We start from the raw sequence: 27124 nt of genomic DNA, 5'->3' as shown, positions 1-27124 counted from the left end.
TAATAATAATAATAATAATCTCCTCAAATCCTTTCTTTGTCCAGAGATGAATTACAAATCTATTCACCAGCTGCACTCTTAGGTCACCATTTCTTTCCCTGAAATCAAAAATGTAATGTAACAGTTTTTAGAAGATAAAAATGCATTAGTTAGGGCTTATTGTTGATGAGCTTATTAAGGCCCGTCTTTTATTTCAGTCATATCTTTTTGTCTTATAAAATGTGTTCGCCATGCTTTTAGCCACATCCCTTTAGCCACATCCTTAAGGAAGTCTTTTTGTCAAGTATTTATTTTTAGCTTTTAAATTATAAGCCAGGCTGGGCAAATACGAGCAAAATACAGACTGCCTGTGGTATAGAAAGCCAAAAATATTCAAATGCTGTACATAACATGATCACAAGAGAGAGTTTTTCTGAACAGCGTGTTTCAGTACTGCCTTTTTTGCCCTTGTTGGGAGGATGGGCCAAGTGGGTAAGGAATGAGGCCAGTCTGGGGGGTGTGGGGGGATTCATTCTTATCCAGGTCTGGGGCACCTTCTTTCATTCTTACCAATTTTGCTTGTTTCATATAATCAGAAAAGTTACTTTTTGTGACTTATGCAGTGTGCATTCTGCCATATTACATTTTCTCCAGAAGTCTGTACCTTCTGAATTATAATCATCAAATATTTGCATGTTGAAAGTTGTGAAGAAGAAAAAATGGATTGGAACTCCATTAGCTGAGCCTGGGCAGGAGGAGAGAATTTTGTCAGGAAATTCCAAATGAGTATAAATAAATTCTCCGCAGCGAGTCCTGGGCAATTTGCCTGCTTATGTGTCAGGAGTACATATTCTGTTTAAGGCTCCAGACCCAAGTTCCTGCAAAGAAAACATTGCAGTATTCCCTTCTTCCCAGAATGGTGAGTAAAGCAAACAGATATGAGGGGGATGTGATGCTAGATTTAAGATAACTTTTTGTTTATAGCTTGTTTTCATGTTTAAAATACAAAAAGAAAACGAGAAGTTCATACCTATATTGACTAGCTAGGCTTCTCTCTGTGATTTCTTAACATAAAGATAGCACTGTTTTTCCATACAAAGTAAAACTCTGTTAGTCCAAAGAAAAATGCCTATTTATAACTAACTTCAGCTTTAGCCAAACTCATCGTTGGTTTTAACCAGTTTCTTTCTTGATTCATACAGTATTTGTATGGATGTATATCTGTTACATTAGTGCATTTCATTCTAGTAGGGTTTTTTTTAAAAAAATATATACAGAAGTGTGAGTGGCATTTGTACTTAGATATAACAAGGTTTGTCACTAAAGAATTTGTTTTTTTGTATGCTGGAATGCAGTCATAGGGATAGAAATATTTCCATTCCAAAGTATTGAAGCTTACACCTTTTAAATATGTTTCCCCCCCTATAAATGTCAAGTTTAACTGATTTATTTAAGCATAGAAGAATTAATTGAATTAATTTTCTTCATATTTTTCGTATTTGAGGTAAGCTTTTTTAGTATTTGGCCTTTGTCTGGAAAATAGATACTTCTCTTTATAAATTGCTGGTAATTTGATTGATATAATGAAATGTGCACTCTTTCTGATACATATACATATGCTTTTTACCTTGTATCATTTCTTCCACTTTTAGATATATCTTCTCAGTGCAAAATTGAAGGCTAGGATTCCAGCCACAATATCTTTAGAGGTTATTTAAGTATATCAGGGAGAAATTCTTGTAATTTCATGAAAGAGCATTCAACTGCCATGGCTCTATTAGTTATTTGTTTCCTTGAGGAAATGCTTGAATTAACTTTTTAAGCACTGCTTGCATACTTGAATTAACTTTTAACTACTTGAATGCTTGAATTAACTTTTTAAGCATGTGTGTTATGCAGGTCTCTACCAATAATATGTTGGAATGCTCTGTGTTGTTGTTTGGACAGTACATTTTCACTCATTAATCGCTCTGTATAATTAATATAAATGTGTATTAAAATAGATTTGGGGCGGTGTTGGATAAGCCTGAACACTAGAAAAAACTATAAAATGGTACTGGATTGGCAGATCTCATATTTCTACTAACATAGAATTTTGAAACCATTGTAGGTTGTCTTCGTGGTAATTCCCACTGAGATTAATGTTTATGCTTATACGATTGTTATCTCCGCCAATTTCTCAGATGTTTTGACCACTCTTCAGTCTTTTTGCTTCTTCATAAAAATTTTTAGAACAAAAAAAGCTTTAAAACATAGCTTTTCTAAAGTAGTCTCCCCCCTACTTTTAATAGCAACATAAAAATCTGTATTGGCTTAACGTGTGATCTTTTCTGTTTAATTCTTCAGCATGGGAAAAGGATAGAAGGAAATGAACAGAATATACAACTCAAATATATTATAAAATTTAGAAAATCCTGGTCCATTTTTAAGCTCAGAATTAAACCTTGATCTCCCATTTAATTCTATCGTGTCATTCAGCAAAAGTCTATAGAAGTTGTTTGTGGCTTGTGACACAGATAAGCAATTTGAGTTTCATCAGTAAACCTTTTTTATTTGAGAAAGGGAGAAATGAGTAAGCAGGAAGTATTTATAAAAAAAGTCTTCATGCAAGTAAAACAAAACTCTTTAAAAGCAAATTATTTTGCCTAGCCATTAAATTTCTAATGAATTAAGAGGAGATTCATTAAAGTAATGTTAACATAAACAAATGAAATGAAATTTTAGCGCTTGAATTTTTTGATTCAGTAAAAATGACTCTGTGCAATTTCGTAAGAAAAACAATATAGTTCATCCTGATATTAATTCATTAAACTATTACACAGAGCAAAATATGAGACATTTAAGATAAACAAAACATGATATGTAATCCAAAATATATTATTACTTTAACAAGTTTGACAATATGATTGTCATAACAGGAAATGCATATTCCTAGAGTTTTTCAAAAATGTGAATATTTTAATTCACTGGACTCGTGTCGAGTTTGATGAATCATTTTCTTGCTTTTTATGAATTTTTAACAGAAGTGAATTCATATTTTACTGCTATGGGATACATTTCTATTGCTTGAAAATTTAAGCTGAATGATGAAATTAAGGTAAAGATTCCCTCATGGCAAATTTTCCTGGTGATTAAGGTGCCTTCTCAAAAAATATAAATTGTGATTTTGTACGTTAAAAAAGAGGTAAAGTATTATAAAATATATGGGTTATAACACTAACAACATTGACTTAGTTTAATTTTGCATGTAGAGGTTTTCCCACATAACAAGCTGGCGAAATGTCACTTGAAACATCTACTTAAGTATATGGGAGTTTTCTTTCAGGAACAACTTCATTGTTTTTAAATTTGGTTCTCTAAGAATAGCAAATGGTGTTTTGAACCACTTATTAAAGGCTTGGATAGAGAAAGGGTCTAAGGTAATATTTATTAAATGAAAATGTGATTTGGTGAGGCACAGTGTGCGCTTTTCTTTTTGATCCTTCCCTCTGAGCCTTCCCTAGGCTGGGTGATAAACTCCCCAGAAGAAGGTAAATGGCCAGGCCAAGTATAACCTTTATTATTTGCAATTTTTTCATTAATCAATTGGCTAGTAGTCCATTGCTCAGACATCTGTTTTTATAGGGAACTTACAACATAATGAATGATATAAGGTCTCCTGCTTGAGCAGGGAGTTGGACTAGAAGACTTCCAAGGTCCCTTCCTACGTTGTTATTCTGCACTCTATGTTCTAAATGCTTGCATGGTTGCCTTAAAATTTTCAGGCAGTAACTCTTTTCCGGACAAATCAAAACAGGTCATCCTTAACATTATCATTTTTAATAAAAAATAATGAAAGCTATAGGACTGTGATTTTTTTAAAGTGGCTGAGCCATTAAAAAAACTAACTATGTACCAAAAAGGAATGGAAAAAGGAAATATGGGGGAGAGGAGGGCCTTCCCTAGTGCAGAAAATAATATAAAGTCATTGGTGAATGCTTAGCCTATGAAAGTTCGTGATCTGTTTATTTATACTCATGCTGGAAACATTTTTCCCTTTATGGGATGAAGAATGAACAAGTTGAGAGATAGGGATTTTGCAAGCAAAGAGTTTCTGTGACGTATGGAACTATGATTGCAGGAAATATTCCAAATCCTGGTAGACTTTGGACAGAAGTATGTGCAGGCTCAAAAAAAGAAATGGAAAGGTAGTATTAATTAAATGAAAATTCTGCCGTCGGTGCTTACAGGCTTTTATTGTGTGTCTAGGCTGGGGAATGGGGCGGAGGGGGTGAGGAGCAGCTCATACTGCACACATAGGCTCTTTCTGAAGGCTCACTGTAGCTGGATTGTAGTTTAATTTAAAATGCTTTGCTGAAACATGTGTCTCCTGTGACGGCAGGAAGTTATCCTGTCCTGACATTTGAGCTGGCAGTTTCTGTTTCAGCGGAGATATTTTCGACTGTCTTGTAAATGATGTGCATGCTATAAGAATATGAACGAGGTAACATGAACAATCCTACACGAAACTGTTCCTAAACAGAGAGTCAGTGTATGTATTGTTTTGCTTTTATATTTGAGTACATTGAGTTAAATTTCTCTGCTGGCTGTTTACCATTTATAAATTCAGGAATGGGGTGTGTGTGTGTGTGTGTGTGTTAACACAGTTTGCCACAGAACACAGGTCCATCTCACCTTTCATTATAGAACAATGCAGAACTATCAGATACTAATTATAAGCAGTGATATTTTTAAATGGCTATATGCAAACCCATCTCAAATGCATGCATTTATTTTTTATCTTATAATTAGATGATCCAATCTTAACATGAAATGTGAGTCTATGCTAAAAACTGATTCAAGACATGTAGTGCATTCTCCAGGGGAGCATGATATACTGGTTCTGGTATTTGAACAGCATCTCTATATTTTTAACTTCCAGTAAGTTTTTAAATTTTGCATTGTTTCTTTTTCTTTCTTTAGAAAGCGAAGAAAATGCCATAAATGGGGAAGATGACAAAATTCAGAAAGATCCCTATTTTGTGGAGACGCCTTATGGCTATCAGCTTGATTTGGATTTTCTCAAGTATGTGGAAGATATACAGAAGGGAAATACTATTAAGAAACTGAACATTCAGAAGAAGCGGAAAGCGACACCACCTTTTGCTCCTGTCAAAATCGCTTCCAATCAGTACAGTGGATGGACATCAAATGAATCTCTTTCTTCATCCAACAGTGATGAAAACAAACATTCATCTTTACTTTTTACAGCCCAAAGCCAATTAGGAGGGACAACTTCTGCAAGGCCATCCTTGGCAATTGAAGCTTCTCCAAGCTTCCTAACTATCCCTGAAAGCAAACCATTACTTCCTCCTTCACCACAGCTGCCTAGACACAACCTTCGAGTTACAAAAACTCTCATGGAAACACGTAGGAGATTGGAGCAGGAGAAAATGGCAATGCAGCCTATCCCCGGAGAAAGTCGGAGGCCTAGGCTTTCCAGTTTTGGAGCCATGGGATCTACCGGCTCTCTTCCTTCTTTTGTAGGATCCAGTAGCCAGAATCAGATGTGCCAGCAATTTCAGAATGGCTATCAAGGCAATGGAGATTGTAACCTTTATCTGGCCTCCTCTTTGGGCAGTTCTATTCGGCATAGCCCCTTGAGTTCAGGAGTATCAACACCTGTGACCAACGTGAGCCCAGTGCACCTGCAACACATCAGGGAACAAATGGCTATTGCCCTCAAACATCTCAAGGAACTGGAGGAGCAAGTCAAAACCATCCCTGTGCTCCAGGTTAAGATCTCAGTACTTCAGGAGGAGAAAAGACAGCTGGTGGCAAAGCTCAAAAGCCAAAGAATGGTCAATCAGAATGACACGGGCACTTTCAGAAAGAGATCTTACAGTGCAGGAAATGCAGAGCAGTGGAAGCACCTGTCTTCGGTCAGAGGAGGGGGGGAGCTTTACATAGACTGTGAAGAAGATATGGGGAATGTGGGGCATAGCACAGAGCAGGTAGAAGAGTTTAGGCAGTTGACTGCTGAAGTGCAAGCACTGGAGAAGAAAATCCAGGACAGCAGTTACGATATTTCCTCTGTGCGAGGCAATCGAGCAAATGTAGCAAAAGAGAATAGGTCAATTGCTGTCGGTGCAGATGAAAGCATGAATGATATTGTGGTATATAACAGAGCTTTGAGGGCATACAGGGATGTAGCCGTGGGAACAGATGTGAAGACTAAAGATTTTATTGCTGGGGTGTCAGAAGAAATGCTTGGTCTGTCTACTGAGGCTGAGAGAGAGATAGAACTTCAGCATCAGATGATTGAATCTCTTAAAGAGAAAATCTACCGGCTGGAGGTTCAGTTGAGGGAAGCCACTTACGACAGAGAGATGATCAAATTAAAGCATGAGCTTCAGGCAGCTGGATCTAGGAAAAAATCAGACAAGGCATTAATGGCACAGCCCCTTGTCTTCAGCAAAGCAGTAGGCACAGAAATGCAAATGAGAGACCAAATGGTGGGAAACCACGTGGATATTGTTGATTCTTGTGTAGGGAACAGTCCCCAGATGAGTAGCATTGGTGTATTGTGTAGGCCTATGTTGCAGAGTTCAGCTGTGGGGCCAGATGTTCCCATGAATTGGTGGATTGTGAAAGAGAGGAACGAAATGTGTGATCGTTGTATTGGGAGTTATGTTGAGACCCACAATAAATGTGTGGGCACAGAAATGAGCTTCTGTGAAGCTGGGGTCAATACAGAGGAATTGGTGGACAGCCTAAGCCTGCATAAAACAGAACTACAAATCAAGGAAGTGTGGTCACTTGGCTATAGAGACTCTTTGGATCTGACATTGTGTCCAGCTAAAGAGACCACAACTTGCAGCACAAACACAGAGACTGCTTGCAGCGCCAACTCTGGAATCATGGCAGTGCCTTGTACAATTAACCAGGGAACCAATACAGTATTAGAACAGGCTGATGGATTCACCAACACAGAAATGACAACTTTGACAGATTCCAGCACCAATACTTTGTTGAGCACTTCTGATAAGCAGACAAACACTGTGGCTGTGGAGTTGAAGACGGTGGCTGTTGGAGATGGTAGGGTCAAGGATGTAAATGCTGCTGCTAAAACTCGTTCTATTGGTATAGGAACTTTGCTTTCTACCACTGCTAGCTTTGATAAATCTTCTGTAACAAAGACCAAAGACTGCGGAGTAGGTCAGATCAGTATTCATGAGAACTATCTAGTTGGATTAAAAATGAGAAACATTGCCTGTGGTCCACCACCAGTTTCTCTTGCGCCACCCAGCACGAGAAGCATTGGTGTTGGAGATGATTCTGTGGATGATTCAGGGAACCCCGACACTGATAGTCCATTTCCTCTGCCCGAAATAAGGACCGGCCTGGACCATTACATTGAACGGGTTCAAAAGCTTGTTCAAGAACAGCAGATGCTCCTTGCTGAAAATTATGTTGAACTAGCAGATGCTTTTGGAGAACCTCACTCACAAATAGGCTCTCTCAATTCTCAGCTCATCAGCACTCTATCATCTATCAACACCGTCATGAAATATGCAAGCACAGAGGAACTGCGCAGCTTAGAGGTACCAAAACAATGCATGGACAAACCTACTGCTACAGGTAGGCAGAGTGTATTGAGTCTAAGCTGTTGTAGAGCAGTCTTGCCTTAAGCTGCAGCTTCTGCATGGGGCTTTGCAGCTCCTTAGCATATAGTGTCTGAGAATTAGGAAAGTCATTGTTTGATTCTTCAGAAGATCACTAAATATCTTTATTTCTCTCTCAAGAGAACAAGAAGGAGTTTAATAGCCCTTTTCCAGCTAACCAATTTTATTTACAGACATAAAATATTATGAGCTACAGATGCCCATTACTAACTTTATGCCTTCTAATAAAATCGGTTAGCCGGAGAAGGAATTTACAGGCTCCTCATGATTTTTGGCTATCATAGATTATCACAGCTCTCATATATCCTAATAACAGAGATGACATAAACCAGTTGCCAGTGGTATCAATGCATGATATTTAAGTTAGCAAAAAAAAAAAAAAAAAGAATTTCACCTTTATTTAGAAAATATTTCAAGAAGATCTAGAAGATGATATAGCATGCTATAACTCAAAATTATGAGACTTATTTTATAGAATGAATAATGATTACACTGTGCACTTCTGTGAATTAGCAAGATTTGTTTCCATTTCTTTTTTCTTTTTTTTTTTTTTTTGCTTTCCAAATTCCCGTAATGGCATGAATTTATTTGAAACACTGCTGTTTACAAAAAAATGATCCGTTTTCAAAGTGTTGCTAAGGATACAAACTGTTAATGCCAAATGTTAGTATTTGTGTAAGAGATAAGAGATGCAGGCTTTGTCACGGTCTGTAATTTTTTTGTATCTAATTAATAATATAGGTCTGCACAAAATATTGTACATTAGAAGTGGTCTAGATTTTTGTATGATTCATTTGAGCAGAGACAACTAATAATTGCCTCGTCCTCCTTTATAAGAACCCTTTTATAAGAATCTTTGTACCACTGCATGTTTTTTCTTAGAGCCAACCTTGGGTACATGAGCCACAGTATGCAAGAGAAAGGGAAAGGAGAGGTTCCCCCTAAAATAATTGCTTTCCGATGGGGAGAACATCTGTAGTCTCAGAATAGAGGCAGGTGCTATCGGTATCTAAAGCAAGGGTTCCAACCTTTGCAAGACTTGTGGACTTGTGGAATTCTGGGAGTTGAAGTCCAGAAGTTTTAAAAGTTGCTAAGATTGGACACCCCTGATTTAAAGAGAAAAGTCATTTACCTTGCTGAGAATCAGGATTCTAGAAAGATTGGGTTGGTGTGAGCCTTCTCCATTCTAGATTTCACCTGCATTTTTCTAAAGTCCTTGCTCTCGGTCCTCCCCAAAAATGGCAGTGCTTTTTCCTTCTCTTTCTCACTGCAGACAATCATATTCCACAAGCTTTATTTTCTTCCATCTCCAATTACTTTTTGATTTCATCTTACAGTTAGTCCTCAACTTATGACCACAATTGAGCCCAAAGGTTCTGTTACTAGGCAAGACAGTTGTTAAGTGAATTTCCACCCCATTTTACGACCTTTCCTGCCACAGTTGTTAAGTGAATCACTGCAGTTAAGTTAGTAACATGGTTGTTAACTGAATCTGGCTTTCCCATTGATTTTGCTTGTGAGAAGGTTGCCAAAAGTGATCACATGACACAAGACACACTGCAACCATCATAAATATGAGCCAGTTACCAAGGGTCTAAATTTTGTTGATGTGACCACAGGGATCCTGCAATAGTTGCAAGTGTGAAAATGGTCATAAGTCATTTTTTTCAGTGCCGTTATAACTTTGAGCAGTCACTAAATGTATGGTTGTAAGTCAAGGACTACCTATATTTCTATTTAATATTGTTCTCCCTTTTCACATTCTTCTCTCAGTATTCTAGCTCTTTTCCCTTATTCTGTCTTCATCCAACAATCTAGTCGTTTGCGATTTTTGCTGAAAGAAGAGAGGATAATGTATGTGAATGTTTGTGCTTTTGTATGAAAGAGAGGCCTGTGTGCCTGAGAGTGGTTTGTGTCTACATGTCTTCATGGAAAATCAGTCTTTATGAAAAGAACCCTTTCTTTTACAAGCAATTCATTTTAATCACTGTTACTTAATTCAGTTTGTATGTTTATGTGCCCTTTGCCCTAATTGGAGAACGATGTATAATAAATTGTTTATGCTGCACAAAGATTATGATAAATAACTACATGAGGTTGCCCAAAAATGCTAATACACAAGGAAAAATTTTCCAAGAAGACCCACTTTAAAAGTAATAAATAGGTGTTACCGGTAGCATGCTGTGATTGTTGTCAACCCAGGTATGGTTATTGAGACTTTATCTCCATAGAGCTGAAACATGGATCAGATGCTATTGGGCCATTTCTCTTAATTTCTCATGCTTTCCAAAAATACAAAGGCAAATTTTAATCTTATATATAATGCCATCACTTTTAGTACAGGAGTAATATATAAACAATGGGTTAATTTAAGCCAAAATAACACCTTACTGATTTGTTCAGTACTTGACTTCTGTTGTTTTTGTTTTTGTTTTTGTTTTTCCTGTTCCTTACTTAATTTGATGATGAAAACCAGTAGTTTATTAAAGATTTTATTTTATAAAGCAGTTTTTAAGAACAGGGTTTAAGGGGCTGCATAGGGTTTTTTATTTTAAAATCTGAACAAGGAAAAAAATGGCTTTCTTTGCTGTGGTCAAATGTATCCAAAACAATTCCTTGAATACTGAAAACATTGTCTCTAGATGTATTTTTCTTCTTTTTTTTGCACAGACCTCATACTTAAATTAAAGGCTATAGAACAGTAGTTTCATGTGTCAAACAAGCATCCAAGATCTTTTGCAATCTGGGACTGTTTTGCAGTTGCATTCCTATAATCCTGAAAATGTTTTCCTTTTTCCTGGTAAGGAAGTAGTTGCAGTGGAAACTTCTTGTTATCCATCTGCAATTGTTTAGGACATTGAACTAAATGAAAAAGCAAAACAAAATTGATGAATGGTTCTGCCACTTATTGATGAAAAGAAAGTATGCGAAATAAATTCAACTTCTCCAGCTGTTTTTAGTATCTTCCAGGAAGTGTTCTACAACTAGGACTTAGCATTTTGCTCCATTTCACTATATTATTTGCTGTAATCCTTTAATTTACTTTCCAGTGTAGCCTTTTATGGTGTGCCACACATATATCTACAACAACAAACTAGAAATAATTATAATCAATATGATAAAGGAATATTACATCTCGTTAATGTTGAATGTTATGATAGAAGATTGAATTATTTTTTAAATCATATTATTTATTTCCACCCACTCTGGTTCTCTTACTGTAGCTTCTTGATGATAAATATTCAAGTAAACAAGCTGTACTGTGGGTTGCATTGAAAAGATGTAAACAGCTGCCCCTTGTAATAAATTTTCACATTTTTAATGAATTTGTGTTTTAAAAAAACATGTAGTTTTAAAAACAAATTAATAAAGTTTCAAATGTTACCATCTGAAATTATTTTAAATTAATATATCTCCTTTATAGTGGCTGAAAAAATGTGATGCATTTATATTGTTATTTGTAGATTTGTAGATGAAAAATGTATTCATTTGTCCCTCATTAGAAACAAAAACTCAATGAATACTGTACACCAGGGATGTCTAACCTTGGCAACTTTAAGACCTGTGGACTTTAACTCCCAGAATTCCTCAGCCAGCCATGTCTCAAATATTGGACTGTTTGAATTTGTGTATAGAAGAAATGCTAAGCAAAAGCATTTTTATTTGGCAAAATACAGTTTAATAATGACTTTTTTTTGGCCAATATAAGATACAGTAATTCCCATCTAATTCCAGGCTCTTCAAAATTGAAGCTGGGGCAGGAAACCGGGACCATAAATGAGGAGAAGACTGCAATAATTGGAATGAGACAGGACCAAAAGATTTTGACTTCCCAGGATAGCACATTATCTTCAATTAATCTTACAGATGACCAACTTGCCTCTGGGCTTTATGGTAATTCTGTTATACTATTGTTTGCTCTGTTATGTTATTTTTTTAAATAGGTTGGTCATTTCCTAATTTTCTAATAGTATAGTTCTCAAGTGAAATGGTACAAAAGTTAGATAACTCGTGAGGAAAAATTGCAATTGGCCTGTGGACAACTATGCTTATACTTGTGTGGTTTTAATATATTTGGTCTCTGTTCCCAAAGTAAAATGTGTTGACTATAATTTGTCATAATATTGAAAAAAGTGTGTGTGTGTGTGTGTGTGTGTGTGTACATACACACACACAACATACATACATACATACATACATACATACATGGGATACAATCTTGTCTAATGCATCCCAATAATTTATGATGTGGGCTGGGAAATTAGTATGCATTTTGTTAATGAAAGCATATTTTATGTATATGTATAGCTTCCTGCACCTTTGTTTTTGATGCATTGTATCTGCCTGCTTATCCTGTGTATGGTCTGTGCACATATTTCAGTTGGCATTTAATTGCCTTTTTATGATATGGTTCAGGAATTCTTTTTTGTAAAAGACATATTGGTCAGAAAGTTGGATATGTAATTTATACTCAGGAATTATTCTAATAATCTTGGAAACACGTTCAATCTCTACGCTCAATTTTTAAAAATTCCATAGGTGGCTATACACCTATGAAAAAATTGTTTAGTTTATTGCTAATGACCAGAGAGTCAGTTTGTTGTAGCAGAGTAGAAACCGGGAGAGTGTGTTCTAGTCCTGAAGCACAAAATCACCTGGGTAACTTTAGGCCAGTCACTCACTCTCAGCTTAAGGAGGAGCAGTGGCAATCCCTTCTGACATTGAGCATACTGCAAATCCCATTAGCCACAGACTGTCAATTGGCAGGAACTAGAAAACAAGTTTTTTCTGCAGTAGCTCCTGCCTTATGGAATATTCTGCCCTGAGCGATTAGAATGGCCCCAGCCCTGTTGGCTTTTCGCAAAGCTTTACAAACTTGCTGTGTACCTGGGACTGGGACTGGGACTGGGAATGTGTCAAGGGCCTAGTTACTTGGCTTTACTATTAGTTGATTAATCAGCCCAGCTGCTATTTCTACTTATTTGTTTTGTGGGTAATTTTATTGTTTTAATGTTTTTAAATTGTTTAAACTGTTTTATAATTTTAGAATTGTAAGCCGCCCAGAGTCACTTGGTGCTGTTGGGCGGCCATAGAAATGGAATGAATGACTAAATAAATAAATCCTGCCAAAAAAACTGCAGGAATAAGCCAAGGCAGTCACCATGCGTCAATACCGACTTGAACGCTCTTATCCCACAAAGAAAACCCTGCTAAAATTTAAAGGCCGTTGTAAAGATATTAAATGAACATGTGAGTGGGGAGGAGGCTTGCACCATCCAAACTTTCAAAAGCTTGGCCATGATATTATCATATGTGGATTTCTATCCCTTGCATGAATAATGTATATAACAATGCTATAAGGTGGAAATGCAACTGAGATAGGTTTGACCATATGGCCCAGTTGCGGTGTGTGGAAAGTCTGAATTCTCTGTCCATAAGTTTCTTGCACATTTTAAATTTGTCATTGGTTAGAATAGCTTAACTTCAGCATATTGACAGTGTTGATCCAAATTTTTGTTAACATAATTTCTGTACTCTTGTCGATAGTGTGCGCAAATGATGGTATGTTGAAGTCCATCATGAAGAAAAAAGATGGGAAAAAAGATGAGAATACAAAGAAGAACTTGCAGTTTGTGGGTATTAATGGAGGGTAAGATCTCACAGTTCTGAAATTAGATGTTGTTCTCTTTTCCAAGTCTATAGAAGTAAAAATATAGTCATAAATTGATTTTTGATCATAAAACTATAATATAAATTATTTGCTCCAAGGCATATAATTTCAGTGAAATTCTCAATATGTCTTGTGGGGAGAAAATACACTGAAAAGCTACTGTTATACAAAAACAGTATCTTTTCAGTCTATTTTCTCCCCTCAAGACATGTTGAGATGATCCTTGATATCTTTATATGAACATAGTAATTACACAGTTTTAGTTTTCCTGATCTTGAGTAACAATATTTTGGGAATAAAATGTTTTAATCATAGGTTTTTTTTTTCAGTCGAGGTTTTGGAGAATTTCTTAAAATGAGATTATACTTCTCTTTATCCACCATTTCAAGATCTCCCACCAGATAACCTGTAATTTTAAAAATAGAATTGATTTTCTCAAATGAATATTTTCTTCCAATATATAGAAGCAACTGAGAGATAGAGATTATAATTTCTTTGACAGCTTTTTACACACCCAGGAAAAAAAAAACTTTGCCTGATTATTTAATTCTTAACATAAATCAGGTTTCTCATTACTCATTTGATGAATGATTGCACTTCCATAACTATTGTGTTCTATCAGTCAGCTTATTAACATCATTTTGATGCTTTGCCTGTTGAGGAAGCAACTTTGCCATTAATATAATTTTTAAAAGCCTTTCTGTAAAGACCATGGAAGAGAAATATTTAGAAACTGTTATAAAAACAGAAAGGGGCAGAGGCAGTCCTCAAGTCCTGGGGAAGGAAATTCCGGTAGTTTTAGGAAAAAACTTAGACTTAACTCCTCCCTAACGCACTGAAATAGAAAAGAGAGAGGAAGAAAAGACAGCCACACTTGCAAGATTCTATTAATATAGCCTATCGGTGGATGGGTAAAACATACTTCTAGTCTTTTTTTGGAGACTGTTTCTTGATCTGGACAACCTCAAAATGCTGACACTTCCCAAGGCTAGTATAATCTGTAAGGCACTAAATTGGAGAAAGCTGGGATGTGGCAAACTAGTTGCTTTAACTTTGAATATCTATGTAATGGTACATTAATAAAAAAACATTTTATTTCCTAGGTATGAAACCACATCAAGTGATGATTCTAGTTCGGAAGAGAGTTCCTCATCAGAATCAGATGACGAATGTGCCGGGAATGATTATGTTCAGATTGAAAATTCCAGCATAATTGAAAGGGAACATAGATTAAACAGGACAGATGTTAAACCTGTTCAAGAAGAAGAAATAATGTATGTTCAAGAGCCTGAACCTGAGAATGTAGAAATCCGTGAGAGGTATGGTATATTTTCTGCATAATGCAGAAATTAGTACGTGTTTTGATTATCTAAAATTTCTCATAATACAGGTAATCCTTGATTTATGACCACAGTTGAGCCTAAAATTTCTGTAGTTAAGTAAGACATTTGTTAAGTGAGTTTTGGCCCATTGTTCAATCTTTCTTGCCACAGTTGTTAAGTGAATTGTTGCATTTCATAAGTTGGTACACAGTTGTTAAGTGAATCTGGCTTCCCCATTGATTTTGCTTATCAAAAGGTTTGAAAAGGTGATCACATGACCTTGGGACACAGCAACAGTCATAAGTATGAATCAGTTGCCAAGCATCTGAATTTTGATCACGTGATCATGGGGATGCTACAAAGGTAATAAGTGTGAAAAATGGTCATAAATCACTTTTTTCAGTGCTGTTGTAACTTTGAATGGTCACTAAATGAACCATTGTAATTCAAGGACTACCTGTAGTTCTCAATAGGCTTGTATTTTTAACTTTTTTTTGGCTATGCAATTTAAGGCCTGCATTCACAAAACAAAAGTTTAAGCTTCCAAATTGCTTCATGTTTAATAGAAAAATAGATACCAAAATTTCTTTTAAAATACAAAATTCAAAAAGTTGAGAACTGCCAGTAATCGTTTAACTTGGTAGTACAGAGGTTTAAGGCACCCTGTTATTAAGCTGTTATTAAGACCAGCTGCCTGCAATTACTGCAGGGTTCGAATCTCGCCAAGGGTCAAGGTTGACTCAGCCTTCCATCCTTTCTAAGGTAGGTGAAATGAGGACCCAGTTTGTGGGGGCAATAAGCTGACTTTGTATAAATTTACAAAAGGATGAAGGCTATTGCTGAGCACATTGTAAGCCGCCCTGAGTCTTCGGAGAAGGGCAGCATATAAATCAAATTAAAAAAAAAAAAAAAAAACTTCACTCATAATGCACATAGAAGCCACTGCATTAACAGAAATATGGAATATTTGAGAGCAGTGAAAGCTCAAAAAAAAATTGAGATTGTTATTCTTGACTACTTCTCTTAAATAGAAATAATTTGTATTGTTGTAAAGTCAATATTTATCAGGCCAACGTTGAGGTTTAGTATATGCATTTACTAATGTATATGTAATCAGCATAACTTGGGCTTGCCCAGACATCCCACCAAAAAGCTAAGCTGGTTTTTTTGTTTTTTTTTTTAAATTTGATTTATATGCCGCCCTTTTCCGGAGATTCAGAGCGGCTTATAGTGCGTTAAGCAATAGCCTTCATACTTTTGTATATTTTTATACAAAGTCAGCTTATTGCCCCCACAATCTGGGTCCTCAATTTACCTACCTTAGAAAGGATGGAAGGCTGAGTCAACCTTGAGCCTGGCAAGATTCGAACTTATTTTAATTGCAGACAGCTGGTGTTAAATTACAGTGCTTAATCTGCAGAGCTATACAGGCTAAGATTTTATTTTAGTTTATTGACCCCTTAACCAGTCTATTAATGCAGCCTGGTGGTGGTTCAGAACCTAAATTCCCACTTGTAGATTTGATGAAAAGGAGAAATAATTTAATATAAATTGGTGTCCATTCTCTTTAAATATATGAATGATTTTGCTCAGTGGCGTCATGATAGTATCCTTTGCAGTATCCTTTCCCTGGAGTGGGGTGGGAATGGAGATTTTGCAGTATCCTTCCCCTGCCATGCCCACAAAGTCATACCACACCCACAAAGCCACGCTCACAGAACCGGTAGTAAAAAAAAAAATGGATTTCACCACTGCTATAAAGGTGTTCTATCCAGAGTTTATACAACAATAAGGGCTGGAAAAAATATCTAATTCATCCAGTATTGTTGAAAATATGATCTTCAAAAGATGAACATCTCCTGCCAGTTAGCTTATGCTAAACTAATGTAATTACAGTTTGAATGTCCTGAGGTAAGCCTTGCCAGAAGTTTACATTGTGATAAATAACTTTTGTAATATATATGTTAAGAAAGTACATTTTTCCTTATATCATAATAGGCCTGAATCCATGTAACTTCACAAATCTTCTGCAAAATTTTGTATTGCTTAAAAAAAAAAATGGGCAATATAATGATGGTTAAAAATAAGAAAACTTTGTGTGACATTGCTTTATATTGTTTGAAAGTTTGGGGTAGATGCTTTAGTACCACTAGTTAATACCTAGAAAATGGACTGCCTCCTTACCTGCTCCTCAATAAGATGCATGTCGTATTCTTGAAATAAAATCCGTAAAAATTCACTGTTTCTTTCAAGAGAAGTTCCCATACACCTCTGTAGCCAAAGTAGATTACACATTTTAGGAATTGGTAAAGAATTTTGGTAGGGTACATTTCCTGTAAATCAGGGGTCCCACCCCTGCGCCACAGACCTCTACCGGTCCGTGGCCTGTTAGGAAGCGGGCTGTACAAGCAAGTGAAGGTTCGTCTGTGGATGGGCATCATCTAGGTAGCATGCAAAACCATTCTTCCCCATCCCCGGGTTCGTGGAAAAATTGTCTTCCATGAAACCAGTCCGTCATGCCAAAAAATTTGGGGACTGCTGCTCTAAATTTAAAAAAAATAAAATAAAATCTAAACATGCCTCTTGCCATCTTTTTTTTTCAGATATGAACTGAGTGAAAAGATGCTGTCAGCATGTCATTTTCTGAAAAACAGCATTGATGATCCAAAAGCCATGAGCAGCAAAGAAATAGTAAGTCTGAGTATTTTCTGTACTCTCATTAATCAAAAGGAAGAAGTTGCTGCTACTTATCAAAGATGTCAGTGAAAAAGCAACATAAAAATCCTCAGTTTTCATGTTACAAGTTTTATATTCCTAAATGGCTCATATAATTCATGAGTAGGGGAGAAGGCATGTGTTCCTGGAGGTGTTCTGCTTTATTCAAGCTTGTTTGTGCAAAAAAACTAACTGCTCCATCAATCCTGAACCATAATGGACTAATGTACGGCATATTTCAGTGCTAAGATAAGCAGACAGGCTGAAATAAAGGTATTTAATCCCTTCAATTAGCATAGTGTGGACATGTTTCTGCAGTGCTAATTTTAGCCTTCAATCCACTTGCCTTCCTCAAATTTGCTATGCTGGTAGGTGGTACAGCCAAAATATATACTAAAAATGCATTGCACAGACTTGGCTAAAATCTCATAACATTTAAAAGCAACAGTATAATCCACTTAGTCATGCTCTTGATCTGGATGCTGCTAACAAATGTAGAAAAATACTTAGGGTAGGAAGTGAATGTTCCACTTGACTGTGAAAGTGTATCTGTTGTTTTGATGTGGAATGTGCTTCCTGTGTTATCAAAAATAGAAATACATAATCTTTACATCTTTCCATTTTTGAAAGTGTGTTTGTGGTATGCAAACAAATAGAGCTATTTATTGCATTCTATGTCTTCAAAGAATTCGAAATTAGCTGTTTTCATTCAACTGATTATATACCTTTAAATGAGAAATTGTTCTATATATAGAAATAGAGTTAAGTCCAATGTGCACAACCAAAACGATGTTTCAAGGCCATTTGTCGGGTCAAAACAAATATGTTTAATAGTTTTGAATTTGAGTATGAAGGAAATGGGAATCAAAGGCTTTCTCCCAAGTTATAAAATAAATTTCGTTCAACTTAATATTACTGGCAGTAGTCAGACCATGATATATCTAGATACCAATATCCAAAACAAATTATGGTAGTCCTCTCCTTACAGCCACGTTTAGTGACCTTTCAAAGTTACAACAGCACTGAAAAAAATGATTATGACAACTTATCACACGACTGTTGCAGCGGCCCTGTGGTCACTTGATCAAAATTAAGACGCTTGGCAACTGACTCATATTTATGATGGCTGCAGTGTCTCTGGGTCATGTATCTTTTGCAACTTTCTGACAAGCAAAGTCAATGGAGAAGCCAGATTCACTTAACAAGTGTGGCAAGAAAGGTCATAAAATGGGCTAAAACTCACTTAAAAACTGTCTTGTTTTGCAACACCAATTTTGGGCTCAATTGTGGTTATAAGTCAACAACTACCTGTACAAAGAACCCTGTGGGCACTCTAAGCATTTAAAGATGATTTCATAATTTCAATTTCATTTCATATAGATTCCATAGCATGGAAATAAGGCTACGTAGGAAGAAGAAGAGATAATTTCATGGATAAACTGTTAGATCCCTCTTTTTCCATTTGGTTTTTCCTTGTATATTCCATCCAATATAATCACTGCAGAAACAATCTTTGCCATGTTGTCTGGGAGTTATTAAACTGAAATTCCAATATAGTTGGAAGGAACCAAATTTAAGATGCCTAATCTAGCCAGTAAAAAAAATATTTCATGATTATGCACGTAATACAATATGATGCTTTATTGATTAGCCAGGAGTCCATATAAGAACCCAAAATACGAGATAATAAGATAATACATAACAGAGTAAAGGGCAAAGCTAATAGGAACTACCATTCATATTTCTGTTTCACCCCTATAATTTACCTCAATCAGGTAAATCAGATCCATGCATGCAATTCTTAGTTGTACAGAACTATTTTATGCGTATATAATGGCAGCTTTTATTATGATGTCATATAATTGGAAAAAATAGAATTTGGAAGACGTCAGGAAGGATTAAATTGAGCAACTTGATAAGAATAAGAGAAAATACAACAGAAAATATATTAGAATACATGATGATACTAGTGCACTAATTTAAGGTTTATATGTTGCAGCCATAACTTTTTAAGAAAATGTATTTATATTTTACGTTCACTATATTTAGTCTTTTAGGGGTAGATCCTCCAGAAGAAAATCTTAATTATGTTGTCACCAACTGGGCATATAATCTAGCAAACAGTCAATACTGACTGTAACTTTATATATATTTATAGTATTTTTAAACAAACATCAGAAATTATAACAAGTAAAAACAATTAAATACAGAACTTCAGTATACAAAAATCTATGGAAGTTTAGAGTAGGAATCCCCATTTTTTTTTTGCCCATTTTCTTACAAAATATTCTTGCAAAACTATAGTTGTAGTCAGCAAACAAAAAACACCAGTGGAATACAAACAAAGCATTGGGCGGCACCACTCATCATGGCTGTGTCTTGTTCTTGGGGAGAAAGTTGGGCACCTGGGCTGAGAATAATTTGTTTTTAATGGGGGGGGGAATGCTGGTTTTCATGTACTTTATTTTCTCTGTGAGGATGAAATAACTTATAAATAGAGCTTTGTTTTGAAGCTTTTTGTGTTTGATTTTTGCAGAGATTCTGTTTAAACACCATCCAGCATGAGTGGTTTCGTATATCAAGTCAAAAATCAGCTATTGCTGCCATGGTTGGGGACTACATTGCTACTTTTGAAGAGGCTTCTCCTGCAGTCCTTAGGCAAATCATCAACATGGCAGATGGAAATGGCAACACGGCTCTTCATTACAGTGTCTCCCACTCTAACTTTGAAATTGTAAAACTGCTTTTAGATGCAAGTAAGTTGGCTAGTCTGAATTTTGGGTGGTTCCTTGTATATGTTGTATCTAGAACCAGCAGAATATTATGCTCAGTTGGCCTCTAAATATAGGTGGTTTTAATAATAATTAATTGGTCATATATTCACATGAATTTAATTGATTTTGCATTTGAGTTATTGTCCTTTTGGAAATTCTTTCTTTAGTTGCTAAGAATTCTGTTCCTAACTACAATACTTCTTTAATGGTGATAAGGCCCTCCAAAAAAACCACCATTCTTTGACACCTGTAAGCCATGGAGTTAAATACATACAAATATGTCATTTCAGGAAGGCTTAGAAATGTGAAAAGCATTGCTAAAATATTTGTGTAAGGGAGTAGAATAATGTGTAGTGATTTTTTAAATTTAAAGTTACATTAAACTTGATTTGTTTATGAGATCTTCCCTACTAAGACTTCTCTGTGGGCGCACCTACTTTATGGAATCAACTCCCCCTGGAGCTCCGGGTGGCCCCTGACCTGCGTTCTTTCCGCCGTGACCTTAAGACATGGTTATTTCACCCGGCCGGATTGGACTGAAGGGGTTTTTAAGGGGAGTTTTAATGGTTTTTAACATCTAATATTGATTTGTCTATTTTATTGCTGTGAGCCGCCCCTGAGTCCTTTTCGGAGAGAGGGCGGCATATAAGCTTAATTAATAATAAATAAATAAATAAGACTTCCCTGTGTACCTGAAATTCTGGCCAGAAACTGTTACTTGTGGAAGTTCATAGAATTTTAGAATAATTGCCTTTAAGTTTACTGTCTGTAGCCATTGCACAAACTGTGGCTTTGTGCCCTCTTTCCAGCCCTCCTATCAGGCAAATTATAAAGAGAGAGTTGTTCTCTCTCCTTGGCTGAAGAACCATTCCTGTCTCTCTTTTCTCCTTTGCAAATTCTTCTGAATCATCTTCATTATATAAGCAATTGCTGCACTTGGAAAAGACTGCTCTGATAATAGTCGATTCAGTTCTTTTGCACAATTGTGTCTTCTGAGCTTTCAACTTTCTCAAGAGATTCTCTCATCAATCTTTTTGCAGATGTCTGTAATGTAAATCATCAAAACAAGGCTGGCTATACACCAATTATGCTGGCTGCCCTTGCAGCTGTAGAGGCAGAAAAAGACATGAAAATAGTGGAAGATCTCTTTGCCTGTGGAGACGTGAATGCAAAAGCTAGCCAGGTTGGTCTGCTGCTATCAATCTCAGTCATTCAGAGGCTGGAAGATGCTCCCCAGAAAAATAAAAGAGGCTTCCCTATCTTGCCATCACTGGTCATGAAGAGGGAGGGGGGAGTTGGGGGGCGATTGTGGGAGTTGGGATGATACCTGCTTTAGGAAGGCTGCAAGAGAAACAGAATCATCTTGCTTGTAAATACAATAATTCCATCATATCTTTAAAAAAGAAAAGATTTAGAGTAATTTCCCAACCTATGCATTTTGTTGCCTAACATTGAAAGAAATCATACATTTCAACTAAGTTGTTTTTGGGGGGGGGACAGGGGGGGCTTTTGGCGTTACTTCCAGTTTCCCTTTACTGTTTTCAGAGAAGATATGTAATAACTAAAATTAGTGAAACTGTAGCTATGCAAATCCATCATTGCTTAATGAGATGTGCTTCACACGTTTGTATTTATACTATTGGAGATATCTAAAACATTTCTCAAGGGGAAGACCAAGTAATGTATTTTAGATAAGGTCCTGTTCAGAAAACATTTTTTCACTGGAGGCCTAACACTGCACAAACCATAGTACAATTTGAAATCTAAAGTACAAGATCCTGATTGGTATTTATGATTAATTTGGTTAATATTGTCTAGAAAACTTCTATCTTCACTTTGAGTTTTTATTTATTTATTTATTTATTTTTATTATTAATTTGATTTATATGCCGCCCTTCTCCGGAGACTCAGGGCGGCTTACAGTGCGTTAAGCAATAGCCTTCATACTTTTGTATATTTATACAAAGTCAGCTTATTGCCCCCACAAACTGGGTCATCAATTTACCTACCTTAGAAAGGATGGAAGGCTGAGTCAACCTTGAGCCTGGCGAGATTCGATCTTACTTTAATTGCAGACAGCTGGTCTTAAATTACAGTGCTTCTGTCTGTTGAGCTAAACCAGGCTCTTTAAAAGTACATGTAGGAAGAAACCAAATGAATGACCCATGAACATTATTAATGTAAACTCTTTAAAATGCTGAGGAATGAATTGCCTTATAGGAAGCCTTAGAGGGAGAAAATGGCTGCCTGTCCAGAACTGAGTAGTTTGTATGAAACCCTGATATTACATGTATTCTGTAAGTGTGTATGACAGATCCACATTTAAGAATATGATGATCCTTTAATTGGGTGTGCAGTAATGGCGGGTTGCCCCCGGTTCGCACCGGTTCTATAGAACCAGTAGTAAAACCGGCGGGAGGCTCCACCCACTGACCCTGACGTCATCAAAATGCTTCTGCGCATGTGCAGAAGCTTCTGTTGCAAACCGGTAATAAAGGTAAATAGAATCCACCCCTGATGTGCAGAAATATAGGTGCTGGTGTTCTCTGTTCAGTAGAATTCTCTGTGAAATTCTGTTCGCAAAATGAGATGGTTTTGTTTTTTCTCCCCACCATACAGGCTGGTCAGACTGCTCTGATGCTTGCTGTGAGCCACGGGCGAATAGATATGGTGAAAGCACTGTTGGCTTGTGGTGCAGATGTCAACATCCAAGATGATGAGGGCTCCACTGCTTTGATGTGCGCAAGTGAACATGGGCATGTGGAGATAGTCAAACTTTTGCTAGCTCAGCCTGGATGTAATGGTACCCTGGAAGACAATGTGAGTTGTTTGCTTATTATTTGCATTACATCCTTATTTTGTACAATTCAAGGCTGGGTACAAAATGCTCCTTATCTCCTACTTTTCACACAGCAACAAAGTTTGTGTGGTGAGTTGGGTTGCAAGAACGACTGCCAGTTTTCATATTAAGGGAGAATTAAATAGAACTCAAGATCTTCCATTTGCAAGTTCTTAACCATACCACACTGGCTTTCAGTTGCCTCCATACATTCCCATTAGTTCATTACATTCCACGTCATCATGGCTGAAACTATTTTAGGGTAGAAGTAAATAGACTGAAAATATGCATCAGATGTGCTTGCTTGAAAGTCAGCGGTCATTAAAATACTTGAATTTTGCTTGGTTGCCAGTTACATGCAGAGGCACCTGGCATTTGAATCTGAATCAAACAGAGATGCTTTGGATCTGCTAGAGGCATCCTCTCTGTACTGTTTCTCTTACAGTGAAGTTGCCTTTTCTCTGAACATATGCTATTTATCTGACTGGATTAATAGAGACTAGCATTTTTAACAATGATACTATAGCTCTTTTTTAAAAAAAATTTTTTTGCAGAGAGCTCTTTTGACAACGGCATAATTCATCAGAAACCTATGTTATGAAGAACAGATTCTGACCATCATTTTTTTTAATATGAAATGTGCCTTTCAGCTCTGTCATACCTGTCATTTTATTGATAGGAAATCTAACTCAACCTATTCCCTTAAAAATATCCACGGCTTCATATACTTTTCCCAAGTTTGAATATTGGCTCAGTGTGTTCAGTAACACATACCACAATACACCTTTTTGCTGCTTTTTAATCAGCATATCATTTTAAAAGATATTCTATTAAATTTAGATGAAGCTCAGATCATGTGTTAGGTCACAGTTGTTTGATGGATTGGTAGATGACAGAGAGGGAGGTTAGAGCTGAAATAAAAGTAAATGCTCTATTAAAACAATGTCCCCCAGTGGAGGCTTTAATTATATTCAACTCCAATGTACCATGGCTGTACATGTACTCTTCAAAGTATAAGTATGATAGTCATATATGTAAATAAAAAACAGCTCTTTAGAAACACTGGAAATTAAACACAGGTTTCATTTAATGAGTGTTATCAAGGTCAGTGTTTCCATTTTTTAATTTAAGATTTTGTTTTCTATTTTTTTTTCTTGCTCTCACTGTCCTGTTCTTTTGCCTGGAAACAGTCTCAGAATTATTTGCAAGGTTTTTATAGTAATAATCCAGCACCCTGGTTGGAAGAAATTTGAAACCCATGGTGACTGCTGAATTGCTTCATAAAACAAAATCAAGCATTTATCTTAGTTAAAATTAAGTGGTTTTTTTTTAAAGGACTATTATTGTGACTGATTTATATTACAGGAAATTAACTAAAATAACTTTTGATGTATCAAGGTTGGTATGGATTTTAAAAAAAGAATATACACATTTTCTTCTGAATATGCTAGCATTGTAACTCCTTTAGTCATAATAACAGGGAATTCTGGGAGTTGTAGGTTTAGTGCCAGATGGGGAAAGCGATTTATTTATTAAGTATAGGGCATCTAAAAGAGCTCATGCAATCACTGATATAAAAATTTAATTTAAATAAAGCACACACATATACATGCAATATAATACAATATAGGAGATAATACCTGGGTACTTGCGGGACCGCCTACTTCCACCAATAGCCTCCCACCGGCCGGTACGCTCCCACAGAGAGGGGCTCCTCCGGGTGCCGTCGGCCAAACAATGCCGACTGGCGGCCCCCAGGGGGAGAGCCTTCTCTGTGAGGGCACCTACTATCTGGAACGAGCTCCCCCCGGAGATACGGAGGATCCTGGATCTGCGCACCTTCCGCCGCGCCTTAAAGACCTATTTCACCAGGCGGGCCTGGCCTAATTTTCTCCCTCTTTTATAAAAGATTTTTAAATTTTTAATATCTTTTAGTATTCTATATATTCAAATTTTAAAATTGGTTTTAAATTGATTGGGGTTTTAATTTGTTTGGGCCAAAACTATTTAATTTGATTTTAATTCCACTTTTAAATTTTGTATGTTTGTATTTTATTGTTTGGCTGTGCACTGCCCTGAGTCCTTCGGGAGTAGGGCGGTATAGAAATCAAATCAAATCAAATAAAAAATAAATAAATAAATATATTAAGATAAAACCATAATAAACTCAGGATAAGAAAGAGCCATAGGCTTTCAGTGGGATAGATGTTATAATTCAGTATCTAAAGAAGCTAACTATCTAACTGCTTCTGGTATGGCTGTGGTGAAATCATCCCAGGTACCTTGAAAATTCCCGAGGGGACATTCTTGAACTATGGGGAAGTGATGATCTAAAAAGACAGATGTTTCTATCTCATTTATTTTCTTTTTCTTAAGGATGGCAGCACAGCACTTTCAATAGCCCTTGATGCTGGGCACAAGGATATTGCTGTTCTCCTCTACGCTCACGTAAACTTTTCAAAAACTCAGTCTCCGGTGAGTGGCATAAATTGTATTCCATGTACTCTACGATTGATACAACCAGTATTAATACAACTAGTATATATGGCTGAGTGTTGAAAGGATTTCTGACTCTTAGAAGATCCAGTTAGTCTTCCACCCTCAGGCTAGAAGCTGCTAGGTGATGTTCTTATTCTTTTTGCTGTCATGGCTATTTATGTTTGAACTATTTCAGTGTACCTGTTCTATTATCAGAGGTCATACAGTTGACTTGTAGAAAACTAATAGAAGCAGTAATGAGCTAAGGCTTATAAATCTTATCTCTAGGGTGGGGTCATGTGCTCTTCAATCCAGATTACAAAAAGGAGCAGAAATCCGTTCTTTTCCCTTTCTGTTGCTATTTTTCTTTCCACCATCTTCTATTTCTGGAACTATATCTTTCCAAAACCAACTCCCATGGCCACACTTTTTTGAAAGCATGTGCTGTATAACTCTTTTTGCTTCAAGTGTATACTCAGCAGAGCAGGACTGATCCAGCATAGTAATTCAACATACTGAATGGTTCTGTGACTTTGTGTTCTAACCTTACTAAAATACCATTTTTTCCCTTTTCTTTTCAGGGAACTCCAAGGCTTGGAAGAAAGCCTTCCCCAGGTCCTACTCACAGAAGCTCATTTGATTGCTAATGCACAGAGATGTGTAAAAACTGCCACATCCTCTATGCTGCTAGTGGTTACTGTTTTACAGTGACAGATATTGAATGTAATCGTCATGTGCCTGTACTCACCAGCAAATTGAAAGCCAATATTTAGAGCTAGGGTAGCCTCTATAAGAAAGAAGTGAAGAAGCACTCTTGCGGATAAGAGAGAGTTTACACGTGATGTGGCTATCACTTCAGATCAATCCTCACCACTTGGATTGGTCAAACTCATCCATACGGCAGAAACTTTTTAGGTTTCCAATAAAGTGAAAGAATCTGATACGATTACTGGATGGATGACTTGCTTGTATGGGAACAGCTATCATAAAGGAAAGGTTCTCTGCTGCATCATAGGTCATATAAAACCCTAAAGTCCCCTTTGGCTCCTATTTTCAGCTTCCAGAAAATAGCCTATCTTTGCTGCCGAATATATCTTGCTGTTACCTACATACAGTTATTTAAGCTAGCTATTTGGTTATGACTCTACTGTATTACTTTGTAAAGGTATGTTCTCTCTATATATTTATATTTGCTACTGTTGGGATGTTGGCAAGAACTCTTTTATTATACACGTCATTCCAAAATGATTCTGATTGTTGTTTGAATGCTTTTTTAATTTAAAAAGGGATAATTGCTTAAATTTGCCCTTTGGAATATCAGCTGGTGGCTTTATGGATTAAACAATAGAAGATAGAGTGTTATGGCCTGAATTGGCTAAATAAATTGTTGCTACCGATTTGTGTAGCTTTTCTATAACAGACTCAGTATTTTTGACACTTTGAATTCCAACATAACCAAAATAATATTTACACATAATAATAATAATTATTATTACATTTTTATTAACTCCATGATCCCTAAGATGTTGGAAAATGCTATTCTTTAGTGAATGCAAATGTAGTTCTGGGCACCTAGAATGCTTATTTTCCTGCCTTGTTCTCTGCATCATATGCATTTTAATGTTTGAAGTGCCTTAGATTCTTGCCATATTTTCAAAATAAAAAAATTCTTTAGCTTATTA

General features: G+C 36.4%; 1 protein-coding gene across 1 annotated transcript; it reads left to right on the top strand.

Moving 5' to 3' along the window:
- Window positions 1–823: 823 nt before the first annotated feature.
- Window positions 824–27124, top strand: KANK1 (KN motif and ankyrin repeat domains 1). Its single transcript, XM_070956512.1, has 11 exons — window positions 824–898; window positions 4942–7599; window positions 11379–11537; window positions 13191–13293; window positions 14418–14633; window positions 17240–17327; window positions 19888–20107; window positions 21166–21308; window positions 22745–22945; window positions 25341–25439; window positions 26024–27124. Exons 2-11 carry the CDS (start codon window positions 5379–5381, stop codon window positions 26087–26089), a joined length of 3516 nt encoding a protein of 1171 aa, XP_070812613.1. The 5' UTR covers window positions 824–898; window positions 4942–5378; the 3' UTR covers window positions 26090–27124.

This window comes from Pituophis catenifer, unplaced genomic scaffold (assembly GCF_029215685.1).
Source record: "Pituophis catenifer annectens isolate HBS135680 unplaced genomic scaffold, rPitCat1.0.hap2 SCAF_46, whole genome shotgun sequence".
Classification (NCBI taxonomy): Eukaryota; Metazoa; Chordata; class Lepidosauria; order Squamata; family Colubridae; genus Pituophis; species Pituophis catenifer.
The sequence above is the reverse complement of the archived record's forward strand: the minus strand, read 5'-3'. Positions and strand labels throughout refer to the sequence as shown.